The 14,186-nt window shown below is 33.3% G+C and overlaps 1 protein-coding gene across 1 annotated transcript in view; it reads right to left on the bottom strand.

Moving 5' to 3' along the window:
- The window catches only part of LOTGIDRAFT_125029 (hypothetical protein), a gene marked incomplete at both ends in the record, with an annotated part of 92,788 nt that overhangs the window by 22,098 nt on the left and 56,504 nt on the right, over positions 1-14,186 (bottom strand). Inside the window, 5 exons of the mRNA XM_009061452.1 lie at positions 784-954; positions 4,392-4,519; positions 4,871-5,014; positions 5,426-5,647; positions 7,010-7,210. Coding sequence (XP_009059700.1) covers positions 784-954; positions 4,392-4,519; positions 4,871-5,014; positions 5,426-5,647; positions 7,010-7,210 — 866 coding nt within the window. The remainder of the gene's footprint in view (positions 1-783; positions 955-4,391; positions 4,520-4,870; positions 5,015-5,425; positions 5,648-7,009; positions 7,211-14,186) is intronic.

Genomic DNA, 14,186 nt, shown 5'->3' with positions numbered 1-14,186 from the left:
TATAATCCTGACGTTAAACTCCACAGGGAATTGTGGGTAGGAATTATCGACCTAATTCTGCATATAAAATCAACGTAAATAATGAGGTGATATTGTTTGGTGTTTTGGGTGTTATTTTAAAATGACGGTTATTTTGTTTCAATCAATCTGACAATAATGAATAAATGTATCAAGGGGGCTTCAAGACTATACCAAGCCTTCGGTCTTCGCAAGTTATTTGGTATATCAATTTTACTGACTATTTTCAAAAGAATGGGAATTTCAATTGTGAAATTATACTGCAGTTAAGGTATAAGACTCAGTTAGTGATAGCTTGACTACTATCTTCTCACGTTAGTCAGTATATCAAATTATATTTATATTAATATCAACTTCAAAATAGTACTTTTAGTCTTAGAATATCTTTGTGTAGATAAAAACAAAAACATGACCATCATTCTTAAAATTTGTTTTTAAAGAGGACAATTTTCAGTAAAAAATTTGGGACATTTGCAGTTGAAGTTCGTGTGAATTTCTATTCAATGTAAACTTTAAAATTTATAAAGACATCAACGCAAAGTCATTGAAAAATTCATTGCCATATAAAGCTATTTGAATAAACTGAACCACAGTCTCATCTAATATTGATAAGGGACATGATTTAAATGATGATGCTTAATATGCAAATTATCACACAAACTAATGAATTTACTCAATCTCATTGTTTGAAAATGTTTGTATAAAGTGAGCCATGGTCTCATATATTATTGATAAGGGGGTAATTTAAGATGAAGCCAAACTTACATTTCATATTTTTGAGCCAATCCACAAGTAGCTCGATGTCGACTGTAGTAACGGTTTTCAAGGTCAAGCTTCGTCTCTCCGATTAGATCATCCATTCCAACTAAATCCCAGTCATAGATCTGTACTGTAAGTAACGACTCCATTGGAAACGTGGCTTCGATTTCAAAACATCTGAAAAATAAAAAAAAAAAACATGATTCATGAGAAATGATGGTGAAAATGAAAATGGTTGACATATCAAAAGGTATCTCATCTTTCATCTTTTGTTTTTTTAACAAAAAGTTTGTGACTTTAATTCTGATTTTTTATAAGAAGAATTGACCCTTTTTTTGTTAAGAGAAAATTATGGGGCTTTTACATCTTTTTTATAGATTTTATATTATTAGACTAATAAAATAAAACAGAGTTTAAAGTCCTACAGCTCTGTACCCAAGGCATTTCCAAATCTTTTTTCGTGACTTTGGGATTTAGGATATAAGAAAAGGTACAAGAGAACTATTGTTTTTTTTTTTTTAATATCATATCATTGTTTTTGCATGAAAATGGAAAACTGGGATAGAGATGCTAGATGAAAATTACATCATACGCCCCCAAAAAAGTTCAGAATTTCTTCCCTTCTCATATTTTCAATCCTAATCAAATTAAAAACTCTCCTGAGATATTTCAACTAAAATTTTAATTTTGATAAATTCATTAAAGTATTAGTTCTAATAATTTAAAATTAAAAAAAAAAATGAACAGAGAAAGTTTGAATTATATATGCCTGAAAAATAGCTCATCCTAAAAATTTACACCTATCCCCCTCCCCTCATTTCAGACCTAATCAAATTAACAACACTCCTGAGATCTTTCAAATAAAATTTTAATTTTGATAAATTGGTAAAAGTTGGGAGTTATAATAATCAGATGAATGAAGCATTATAAAATATCAACAGATCATCACAGAGAGAAACTGGCAGACATTTATGACAAGATGACAATAGTCGTGTCGAGCGATCAAATGATTAATGAGTTATCCCCCTTTATTTATTTATCGTGACATTTTTATTACTTTATAATTACACGCTAGCATTATTTCTCCCTCTAGAGAATCCGCGAGCTTATTGTCGACTCCAACAAAACACTTTAGTTGTTGGTCATTCATCCAAATCGCATGAAAAACTTAAAAATTTAGTTTTGTTAAAATGTTTGTAATTTATCCCGAATTTGTGAAATTGACACCAAAATTTTTTTGGTTAATATTCATTTGGTATTTTTAAACATTTTCAATTTTTTATGTGTTTGTCCTCTATGACTCTGAAAGGTTTTGTAGGGTTGAAAACTGCGTTCATCCCAAATCGAACATCCTGGATCCTGTTTCTAAAAACCAATCAAAGTACATCCCAAGCTCGTCTTCCGCATTCCCTATCTCTAAGCTAAATGAAATGAAATGAAATGAATGGAGTTTTATGTCCTACTTTTCTGCACCATGTGGGCTAATGAAGACAGGCAACGCCATGCAGGGTGCAATGAGGGAAATTTTGCCAGGACAGCAGCATTAGCCTGCTCTTTTCGATTTCCAACTGTCGAGGGATCTTTAACGTGCACAGCCTGTAGCACACAGGGCCTCGGTTTATTGTCCCATCCGAACAACTAGACGCTTTTTCCATGTCAACCCCTCGTACCTGCATCACTGACAGGGGGAATATCTCTAAGCTAAGAAGTAAAGATAAGCAGTTCTGTTTTTTTTCTTTTTTAATTTAATGAAAATAATGTTTTATTCAAAAGGTTTAAAAATTAGGGCCGAAAGACAAATTGGGCTGAAAAATCAGAAGGTATTATCTCAACCTATGCTAGGATTGAACCCTGGACCTTCAGGTTAGCAAGCAAGCGTCAAACTCACTTAGCCACCACAGCTCACAATGATAATCAAGACTAGAAATTGTTGGATCATTCTAATAGGGAAGACACAAAGATAAATACTACTTAAAGAGATAGCTCTCCAACAAGGTAATATACTGTAGTCTCTATTGCACTCACAAACAAATTTGGAGGCGTTTTTACTAATTCAAAAAAACGTTCATTGAAAAATCGTCAAATTCCAACTTGACCAAGATCTCATGAATATAAATCATCACACAAAATTTCAATAAAATCAAATAAAAACTGTAGGCTTTAAACTTCTCACACAAAAAGTGGACGGAGACACAGACCGATAGAATGACAGACAGGATCAACTGCAATATACGTCCACATTTCCATATAAAAAGGCTATAGCTGTTTAGATTAAATTAGAACAATGGCTGGATTGATCAAATAACAAAAAATAGTAAAATCATGTCTATAATGTGATTAAATAATAGTCCATGCACTGATGATCCGAACAGCAAAAACATATTGGCAAAATATTGATAGCTAATGAACTGTTCACATGAAGAAGTATATCAATTAAAAATGAGTAAGTATTTCATAATGAAAACTAGTAGTAGGTGACTAGAGGAGTAAGCATACCCAGCCTGATGCCTCATATAACGCAGTATATCAATTACAAATGAGTAAGTATTTCATAATGAAAAGTGGTATCAGGTGTCTAGAAGAGTAAGCATACTCTGCCTGATGCCACACCTTTCACCCGCAATGTCATCTTTTAACATAATATTAGACTTTTATAAACAACTCTAGGGTCTTATTCTTGAAAACATCATTGGTGAATTCTGCACCTTCAGGATTCAAGGAATTAAACAGTTAGGTAAATTTAGAATGTTACATATCCTCTTTCATACCATTCAATTGAGGACATAACTAGAACAGATGGAACCTGTTCAGAGCTCTTCAATCGAGCACCATCATGATGATACCATGAAAAGGGAGGTAACACACAATATCAATGAGCTTTTACAGACTACGATGGTTTTCCTTGTTTCTTGTGTGAAATCAAGCAAACTATTAGATTAATTGGTGTTTCTAATGAATTATCATGTATTCTTAATCATATCATTATGTTCTTATTGCATATATATTTAAGAGTTTAAACCAATCATAAATGCCCATGTATGGTCAGTCTGGATAAACAAAAAAAGACTTTTTGACCTTTCTTGATCGGTCACTCTTTAGAATTCTGCTGGTTATTCTCTTCTAAATTAGCTAATTATGAATTAATTATGGACAACAAACTAGTATTTTTCCAAGTCATTAGAAAACCTCTACATTTTATTCATGTAAGTATTAGCATTTTCATTTTCATTTTCATAAATAAAAATAAGGGAACCTATCTTTAAACCAAATCAGCATCACAAGGGAGATAATAAATTAAATCATTCAGACACAACAAAACTAGATTATTCCTTATCCCTCTTTTCTTCCAGCATAATTCCTTCAAATTGTCTCTTTTCCAGTCGCTGATACCATACTTTGTGGGTATCGGCTGGAGTAGAGTCAGAAAAACTGGACCTGTTTTATGGGGATTTTCTATACCACTGAAGATGCGTTTTTTCTAAAATAATATCAAATTGCCTTTACCTCTGTCTCAACATCAGCCGACACCTGTCCAATATAGCTATCAGAGACTGGAATAGAGGCAGATGTTTCGTTCTACTACAGTCCCTGGTAAATAATTTAAAATAACTTACTTTCCGAAGACAGGATTAAGTTGTTTTGAAATATAACTATCTTTATCGTTGACAGTAGAGTTACCCAATCGTATGACCAGATAGGGGTCGGCTTTACCGTTAATATCAGCTGGGTGAAGGTCATTTGCCTGAAATTATAATTATATATCATGTGCAAAATATGTTATCAGAGATTTACTCAATGTACTTATAAAACCAGTTGACCATGTGCAATGAGGGAAACTTTGCAAGGGCCTTATCACTATATTGGAATAAAGATATATAACACTGTTGTCCTCAGTAGTAGAATGGTCAGTATTCCGCCTGTCTCGGTGGAGACAGGGGTTCAATTCCCCACCGCGGAGACCTGAGACGATAAACATGGTCTTTGAGACTTAATACACCGTATATTACATATTGTCCGGTCAAATGTACATTTTAGAGGGAAAAATTATAACACATCATTAAAAGGTTGGATTTTTTTAATTTTGAGAATTTACCTTGACAACATAAACTCGAACCAAAACTTTAATTGGGTCGTTGCTAGGTAACCCTTGGAAGAGTCCATATTGTGGATCTCCCCCTGTAATAGTGGTATCTTCTAAATCACTGGGAAGCGGAATTTTATAGATCTTTAAAGATCCCTGAAGTTTAAAAAAAACCAATCAAATTAAAAACAATTGCAGTCTCTTTCTGATTTAAATACTGAATGATCCATACGTTTCGTGTTGTTCCTGTGGATCACTCCTGACCATCCATGATCTATTTGTATGTTATATAACACATGTTCAAGGTCGTTAAAATATCAACCATGCTCTGGAGCTCACCCTTAGCAAACGTGTTCAAATTTTATCATTTCATTCTAACAATTCCTTCTTAGCTGTAAATATCTAGAATACATATATAAAAGAGTTCAGAAATGAAATGAAATGAATGGAGTTTTACATCCAGAAGAATCAGTCCAAGTCTTTCTTCAGGGAAAAATATTCAATTGACACTGAAGAATTTAATTTGAAATGCAGTTTTACACCCAACATTTCATTCTACAGCCTTACCTTAAATTTCCCTACGATTCTGTTCTCATCAGATTCCTCCATGCTGGATTTTTTACCACGATACAATTCAAACGTATGTAACCAGTCTTTAAATCCCTCAAATTCAGGTTGATTCTCTAGTTCATTCGGGTAAACCTGAAACAAATGGAAATTCAACATCATTTCAGGATTGGAGATGAAGAAGTCAACTGATTTTTTTGACCAATTTTTCAGTTTTATTATCTTTGAAAATTTCATTTACAAGATGAACTAATTCAAATCCTGTTGATTCGTACAAATCCCATCAGCCACATGAATTTAAAAACAAAACTATCACACACATACAACTCCATAATCAACTCCACAGATCTCAGAAGAGATGAAAACCCAGATAAAAAGTCAACTCCACAACTCTCAGAAGAGATGAAAACCCAGATTAAAAATAGAAATAGTAAAAATATTTTAATTTGTGCTGAATATTAGAGAAAATATACTCAGAAAATCTTTAAAACAAAATATTGTATTTTGATATCTTATAAAAAGTTACCAACACCGGAAAACAACAATTTTGTTGAAATATAGCAGATAGCTTTAGTAACGCGCACACACAAGCATTTATTCATTCATTCATTTCATCACGAATGACCAAAATCTTACATAAATTTACCCTCACACGGAAGCTATCGTCTTAAGGAGAATTGCATGAATGAATTCTGTCTGAGCTGATGGCTCGTGTTCGCCAGAACTCAGGCTTTAAAATAAAAGACGGTAAAATCTCATCCTCGGTCCAATAAAAAAAAAGTAAAAAACCCTGTTCCAAAGGTTGAAAAAATCCAAAAAGTTAATAGAGAAAATCCAAAAAGAGTTGAAATTGGCTGAAAATTAAAAATAATATTTTAATATTAAATAATATATTTGAGTCCAATCCTTAAAAATCTGAAAAAAAAATAAAGAAAAAATTGGGTGCAGAAATTTCTAGAAATCACCTCAATTTTTGGAATCTGCTCCAAATCACCATCAACATTTCGAGTTTGTCCGTTGTCAGATTTTCCCGCTTTTTTCACTAAATCGTGAAACTATTAAAAATAAATATTGTGTTCATTACTGTACAATATTAAATTATCAGAATACATTGTACATCACACGAAGAAAAATTCCAACAATGGTACGGGTGCCGGCAACACGAACAGTCTTTGTCGCCAATTTTTGTAGTCGACTCAAATCTTGAGCAATATCTCACATGAGCCCGCACACAAGATTATCACATTGTCAACAGGATTTATAATATCAAATTAAATTAATATGTCTCGCCGATTGTTTTATCGTCTGCAAGACAGAGCATCATCATCCAATCAGATTCATTTTACTTTCAATTGCATTCTCTGCATGTGATTATCAACATGGAAAACGAACGATTTGTTTGTCTCCTCGTGTTCTCGCAGCCGGTCAGTGAAATTCTTGACAAGACTGTTCGTGTGCCTGCACTGCATCCTAAAGAAGCATGATTTTCAAAACATGTAAAAACATGTATGTATTTTATCCCGTTTTTATCTGATAAACTAAATATATTCAACCTAATTTTCACAATAAAGTAGAATTACGCACCTTTAACTGAGCTGTATTATTTAAAACTTGTTCCTTCTTTCGTTGAGATTTTGGTGAAAGTTGTTTAGCAAGGGTTGCAGCTTTAGCAGACGTCATTTTTTTCTCCACTAATTCTTTTTTCTCCAGTCTTTTTAATTCTTTTTCCATTTTCTTTACCTCTTTTGCTTCCTTGGCGTCTACTTCTACAAAATTTAAATAAAGCTGGTCATTTTATGCAAATTTTTTTCTCGATCTTTTGTTCGAGTCACATAAACCTAGCGATAGCGAGGAAAGAAATTTGATTGGTCGACGGTGTCATCAAACTGATAAATGAGATCCCCATCATTAGACCCTAACTTAACTAGCTACATAAAAATAAAAGCTTACAAAAAAGGGATTTTGGTGTAATTTAATTAGACTGTAATTTATCAAAACAGATTAGGTCAAAAGGTTATTTTGATGAATGTTCAAGTGACCTGTCTTTAGACCCCACTATATTTGGTCTGATTCAAAATCTTTAACCTAGTTATGAGAATTTTGCCCAAAAAACTTGCTTACGGGGCTGCAAAGGGGGTGGCTGCCTCCTCTGTCCATCCTTTGGCTCTGCCACTGGTCTGATTAATTAGACTAACTGATAAGAATTTTTTTAATTTGATTTTTAAGGAAATGATCAAAAATAAACAGCTTACCTGTATCAACATTGTTGTTGGTACCGTTGGGAATGGAACCATATGGAGATGTCGAGGGTTGCGTCTGAACTGTCGTTGTCACGGAATTATCATAATCGTTCTGGAAGGCTTCGTTATCTTTTTCATGCTCCTAAATAAACAAACAAATATTCAGGATTTTTTGAAAATTTTTCGAACATTTGCACCTCTTTTAGTTGAGAAATTTTTCAGTCACTTCTGTATCTCAAGACCCAATCTCCACCCCCCTCCTGAACCCCCTTTCTCCCAAAAAAAGTAAATTGTAACATTGTTGAGGGATTTTTCATCATTCAATTCCCCACCTTTCTCCCAATTCTTAAAATTAAAATTTGGTTCCCCAATCTTGTCAAAAATTGATTCTATCTTCCATGGTCTCTGTACAGTCTAGAATAAACACAGATATTTCAGATCTGTTATGGTCAAATAATTGAACTTCAAAATGGAAAATTTAAAAAGAATTATTCTTCAATGAGATTTGAAGAGAAGTTAAAAACAAATAACAGAAGATTGTGTAAAAGAATGATCTCAATCTAAACAGCCAAGAAAGGTGCATATTTCAAAATGATGAAGACAAATTTTGGTTCATTTGACCAAATTTTACAGTAGAAGGGCATAAGAGATATATCCTTTCAATTTTTATATAGAAGAGGGGTGCATTTTCTATACTATTCATCTCCCCACCCCATTTCATCAAACACATTCAATATTCTAAGATACACATAGATCATTCAGTTATAAAAACGGAAAACCATGCAATAATTGTGAATTTGATAAAAAAAATAATAAATGAATATATATGTATATTTGGTCAATCAGCAAGCTTTAATCTTAAAAATTCAAAAAAACATTCAAATTAGGAGGTCAATTTGGTTTGATTCTTTATGATATTGTGAATATATTTTGACCATTGATAAGTAACGTCTCAAAAGTAGAAACTTGCAACATTTGAGATGTTGCTTTTCATTGGTCAAAATATTTCCTGGTTAAGAACCTATCCAATCAAATTCGACCTCCTCCCCAATTCATCGTCTAATCAAATTCATCCAAGGCCAAGTGACATTCCGGCCCATAACTACAAGTGGGTAAGGAAGTGGTAATGCCCCTTCGAAAAAATAAATTGCCCTCTGAACAAATTCTGACAACTGATCATTTCCATTACTTCAACTATACACCATTGCCCCTCCAGATATATTACTTGCTCTTACAGATATATCACTTGCCCCTCCAGATATACTACTTGCTCTTACAGATATATTACTTGCCCCTCCAGATATATCAGTTGCTCTTCCAGATATATTACTTGCCCCTCCAGATATATTACTTGCCCCTCCAGATATATTACTTGCTCTTACAGATATATTATTTGCCCCTCCAGATATATTACTTGCTCTTACAGATATATTACTTGCTCTTACAGATATATTAATTGCCCCTCCAGATATATTACTTGCCCCTCCAGATATATCAGTTGCTCTTACAGATATATTACTTGCCCCTCCAGATATATTACTTGTTCTTACAGATATATTACTTGCCCCTCCAGATATATTACTTCCCCTCCAGATATATTACTTGCCCCTCCAGATATATTATTTGCTCTTACAGATATATTACTTGCCCCTCCAGATATATTACTTACTCTTACAGATATATTACTTGCTCTTACAGATATATTACTTGCCCCTCCAGATATATTACTTGCTCTTACAGATATATTACTCGCCCCTCCAGATATATTACTTGCTTTTACAGATATATTACTTGCCCCTCCAGATATATTACTTGCTCTTACAGATATATTACTTGCCCCTCCAGATATAATACTTGCTCTTACAGATATACTACTTGCTCTTACAGATATACTACTTGCTCTTACAGATATATTATTTGCCCCTCCAGATATATTACTTGCCCCTCCAGATATATTACTTGCTCTTACAGATATATTACTTGCTCTTACAGATATATTACTTGCTCTTACAGATATATTACTTGCCCCTCCAGATATATTACTTGCCCCTCCAGATATATTACTTGCCCCTCCAGATATATTACTTGCCCCTCCAGATATATTACTTGCCCCTATGGTTATATAACTTGCCCCTTCAGATATATTACTTGCCCCTCCAGATATATTACTTGCCCTTATGGTTATATAACTTGCCCTTCCAAACAATCAGGTCTGGCTATGGGGCAGGTGACATTTATTCAGTAGATCATGGAGTTTCAACGATGACTTTCTTAAGACTTTTCAATTATTTACAGGATCCATGACATACAAACTTTTCTGCTGCGAAGTTTGCTTTAAAACATAACCACAAGCAGTCCACCTTATTCTTAGGTGGTTTAAATAGTAATGAACAAACTAAGTCTAGCTTAATCAATTTCAATTTCTTTTTATTTTACCTACAAAAAAAGTGGACTGATCATATATGTTTGGAATCTGAGTCTAATGGTCCTGTCACACCACTCGCTACTGTGAAGGAAAATTAGCTGAGGTCACCACAAGGTCGTATAAGCATGTAGGACACTCCAGACTTCGTGCAATTGCCGCCACTATTCGCGAAGTAACATTGTTTATTTTGGACATGTTCAAAACAAGCGCCAAGGTTCAGCGATCTGTTCTGGAACGCGTTGAGAACGCCAAGGGATCATGAAAGTTGTCAGACAAGTGTAACATCTCCATGAGAACCAGATTGAACCCAGCAATATAAAATAATACGTACTCTAAGATATAATTCTTCTGGAGAGAGTACTAACTCTATCTCACTCAGGTCTCGTACCCATGGTTTCGGCTAGAGTTAGGAGTAATCATTTCTTATTATTATTTTCAAATATTCTATTTAATGTTTTTTAATTTTAATTGAAATAATGAAAGAAAAATTCACAAATTTAAATTTCAACTTTTCTTTATAAAATTTTGGTTAAATTCAAATTTTTTCTTATTCTTATGAAATTTAGTATGTTAGTAGCCTAGAACCAATTAGTTTAGAATCCACAACCAGGTTAGAAAATTCTATAATATTAGTTAGTTAGTTACAAATTAAGAGTTTGGAAGCTTCATCTAACAAACCAATTCACTGCCAAGAACAGGGGAATAATGTTGAATTTTTTTTTGGGGTGTCTTTTAGTCTAGAGTACAAGTTTTTTGATTAATTTAAGTCCTTCTATTCAGTTAGGCTATGTTCTCCGACATCAAAAAGAGAAAACCTGAGAGAAATAGAAGGGAGGTAATTCAAATGATCAAGGATCCTGAAAGGGGCAATAGAAAGAAAAAGGTTGAAAAACTCTGGCTAAAAACCTCCACCAGTAAAACTATAATATGTTAACTATAAACTTAAATCTTAACATTAGTTTGGAAAAGCTGGGTAAGATCTAATCTAATTTTACGAGAGTTACTTAATGATAATATAGGAAATATTGTTAGGTTTCAGGGAACCAAGGCCCTACGCTAAAGATTTGAGGAAAAAAACAATTATCGAAGAACCCTAATTCCAACTAAATCAAAATATGACAAAACAGGGCTGTCAGCCTGTTACAATACAATGCTTAGGAGCAGAGAATTCCAGCTGCCTCCTGGGGATATTAGCTAATTTTGTTTTTTGACAAAAATCAGAATTAAATTCTAAAAGACCTCAATTAGGATTTTAGGATTACTTTAGTCTACTTTTTTGCATTTTTAGCATCTCAAGCATAAACCAGGCTTCAGATCTGAGATAAAGACATAAAAATTTCTATGACAACCCTGTGATGTCTATCAAATTATTAGACTTCTCTACACCATTGATATGTTAGTAGGAATATTAAAAATATGTTAATTGTCTGTCGTTATAAATACCTACATTCTGAACAGTCGACTCTTTTCCTGACCTCTGACCTGCGTTCTTTAGAAAGTTCAAATTAAAAATAAATATCACAAAAATAAAATGAAATAGAGTTTTATTTTCAACTATTACATGTCAAAGTTGCTAATAATTCATAATTTATCATTAAGTAATGAGATAGTGACTATAAAGTTAGACATTTCTTTTATTTAATTCCAGGAATTACAGACATCTGATGGAAAACTGGAACTGGATAAAGATTAAAAGTCAAAATCTCTCTTCCACTTTCACTTTTAATATAATGAGGCACATACTTTTTCATCAAGGATAAAGACTTCGGAAATGAACAGAAATGGAGGTGTTTCCTCCCAATGTGTAAAGAAAGTTGGAATTATGCAAAATAGAGACAAAGATAATTCCAATACACATAAAAATATTAGAAACCTTCAGATAACACACATCTCTCTTTATAGGACTAAAATTACAACTTTGTCATTCATTTCAACCTTATAGTGTATAAATACTGTTAAAAAAACCCAATAATTCTAATTTCATAAATACTATTAGAAAACCCCATTACTGTCCCTTGACATAAAATATATATTAAGTAAAAATCTGAAAACAAGCCAGAATATATATACCCAATGCACCAAAACCACCTAAATGAAGTTAAAATTGAAACATTCTAGAGAAAACAGTGCTGAAAAATCAAATAATATGTGATTGAATTGAAAATGACTTTAGCATGACCAGCGACAAGACAGAACTTTTAGTTTTGGTTGAAAGAAGTCGAATTTTTGTAATAAGGCCTAATGGTTTTTTGAAAATAAACAAATGATGTTCTATATCGATATCAAAAATTAAAGTTGGAATGCCATTTCTTTGACCCATCATATTTTAGTCTCAGCCAATCAGTAATAGTGTTTACAGCTCAACAACCAAATTTGAGCCTTCTAATCCATGTGTGTCTAGAATGATCCATGTTGGAAAGTTAAAAAGACCAGTGTCTTTTTTTGAAACACTGCCATATATAGAAAAGATATATACAGAAATAGGAAAAATTCCTAGTTTGAGATATTTTTAAAGGAATTATACGATTATTGTACATTTCTAGTACTTCTGAAGACTTTTAACTATCAGTGTGAAATTAATAACATGAAATGAAGAAATGTTTAATTTAACAAACATCCGATTTCATCCAACGAAAATAAAGTTTTATATCATCAAGTCCTGGACGTGCTAAAATCTAGGGAAAGATAACTCTAATGAATACCTGTGAACTGGCGCTGGGTTCCTGTGATGATGTAAAAATAACGGTGAATTTTTAAAAATGGACGACAAGCAAACAAAAATAACATTCAGCCTTGGCCACAAAACTTAACACGACATTTTCTAACTATTGCTAGACGGTGACGGTAAGTGAAAGATGTATCTAATCTTGTTGAAATAAATCATTATTCAAAATACTTATTACAATAGGTGAGCGTTATACAGACTAGCGCGTAATATTCATAATTATACGTTAATCATCAAGATGAATTATGAAAGTTTTTTTTTAGAGAATTTCAATATGTGTTACTTTTTGTTATCACTAAAACACATTCTGAAATTTCAAATAATATTACATGAAATTTTCGCAATTTCTTTCTTAAAATTAAAATTATTTTTAATTTTTTTTTTTTTTATGTATTTTGAACATTAGATGCAGTTATATAGAATTTAATAGTACTAAATACATCTTTCAGCCATTCCTTAACTCTATTCTAATTTTATCAGTGTCTATATATCAATATTCTAATGGTCATATTTAAAACATGGTGGGCACATTATTTCTCTTATATTCTACTCATGTTTCAATATTAAATTCCCTCTCAATATATTTGTGCTTCCCCCTTTTCCTTCCCCCTTCTAAAATATTTCCCCTCTATCAATTTATTTCTACATTCCTTCAAATTTCCCTCTCCCTCTCAAAATATTTCTGCTTTCCCCTTTAGCTTTCTCCCTGTCCCTTCCCCCTACAGCTCTCCCACAAAATACCCCTATTTCCCCTCCTTTCCTTTCCTCTGCCAAAATAGTAAGTCTCTATACTTTCTCCCCCCCACTCCATCCTTTACTAACTAATCCCCCCTTCTCTTGCTCCTTCACCTATTCTAACTAACTCTCCCACCCTACCTCACCCGTCCTCACTTCTTCCCCTATACTAATTCCACCCCTCGTCCCTGCCCCCTGTACTGACTAATTAACCCCCTTGCTCCTTCCCCCTATACTAATTAATTCCCCTACCTCTATACAAACTAATTTCCCCTTTCCCCTATTCTAACTAATTCCCCTCCCATCTCTCTCCTTCCCCCTATACTAATTAATTCCCCCTAATCTAACTAATTCTCCTTCCATCTCTCTCCTTCCCCTATACTAACTAATTCCCCCTATTCTAACTAATTCCCCTTCCATCTCCCTCCTTCCCCTATACTAACTAATTCCCCTCCCATCTCTCTCCTTCCCCTATACTAACTGATTCCCCCTATTCTAACTAATTCCCCTCCCATCTCTCTCCTTCCCCTATACTAACTAATTCCCCCTATTCTAACTAATTCCCCTGCCCATCTCTCTCCGTCCCCTAGTACTAACGAATTCCCCGTATTCTAACTAAGTCCCCTGCCCATCTCT

Source organism: Lottia gigantea (assembly GCF_000327385.1).
Source record: "Lottia gigantea unplaced genomic scaffold LOTGIsca_48, whole genome shotgun sequence".
In the NCBI taxonomy this organism is placed as follows: Eukaryota; Metazoa; Mollusca; class Gastropoda; family Lottiidae; genus Lottia; species Lottia gigantea.
The sequence above is the reverse complement of the archived record's forward strand: the minus strand, read 5'-3'. Positions and strand labels throughout refer to the sequence as shown.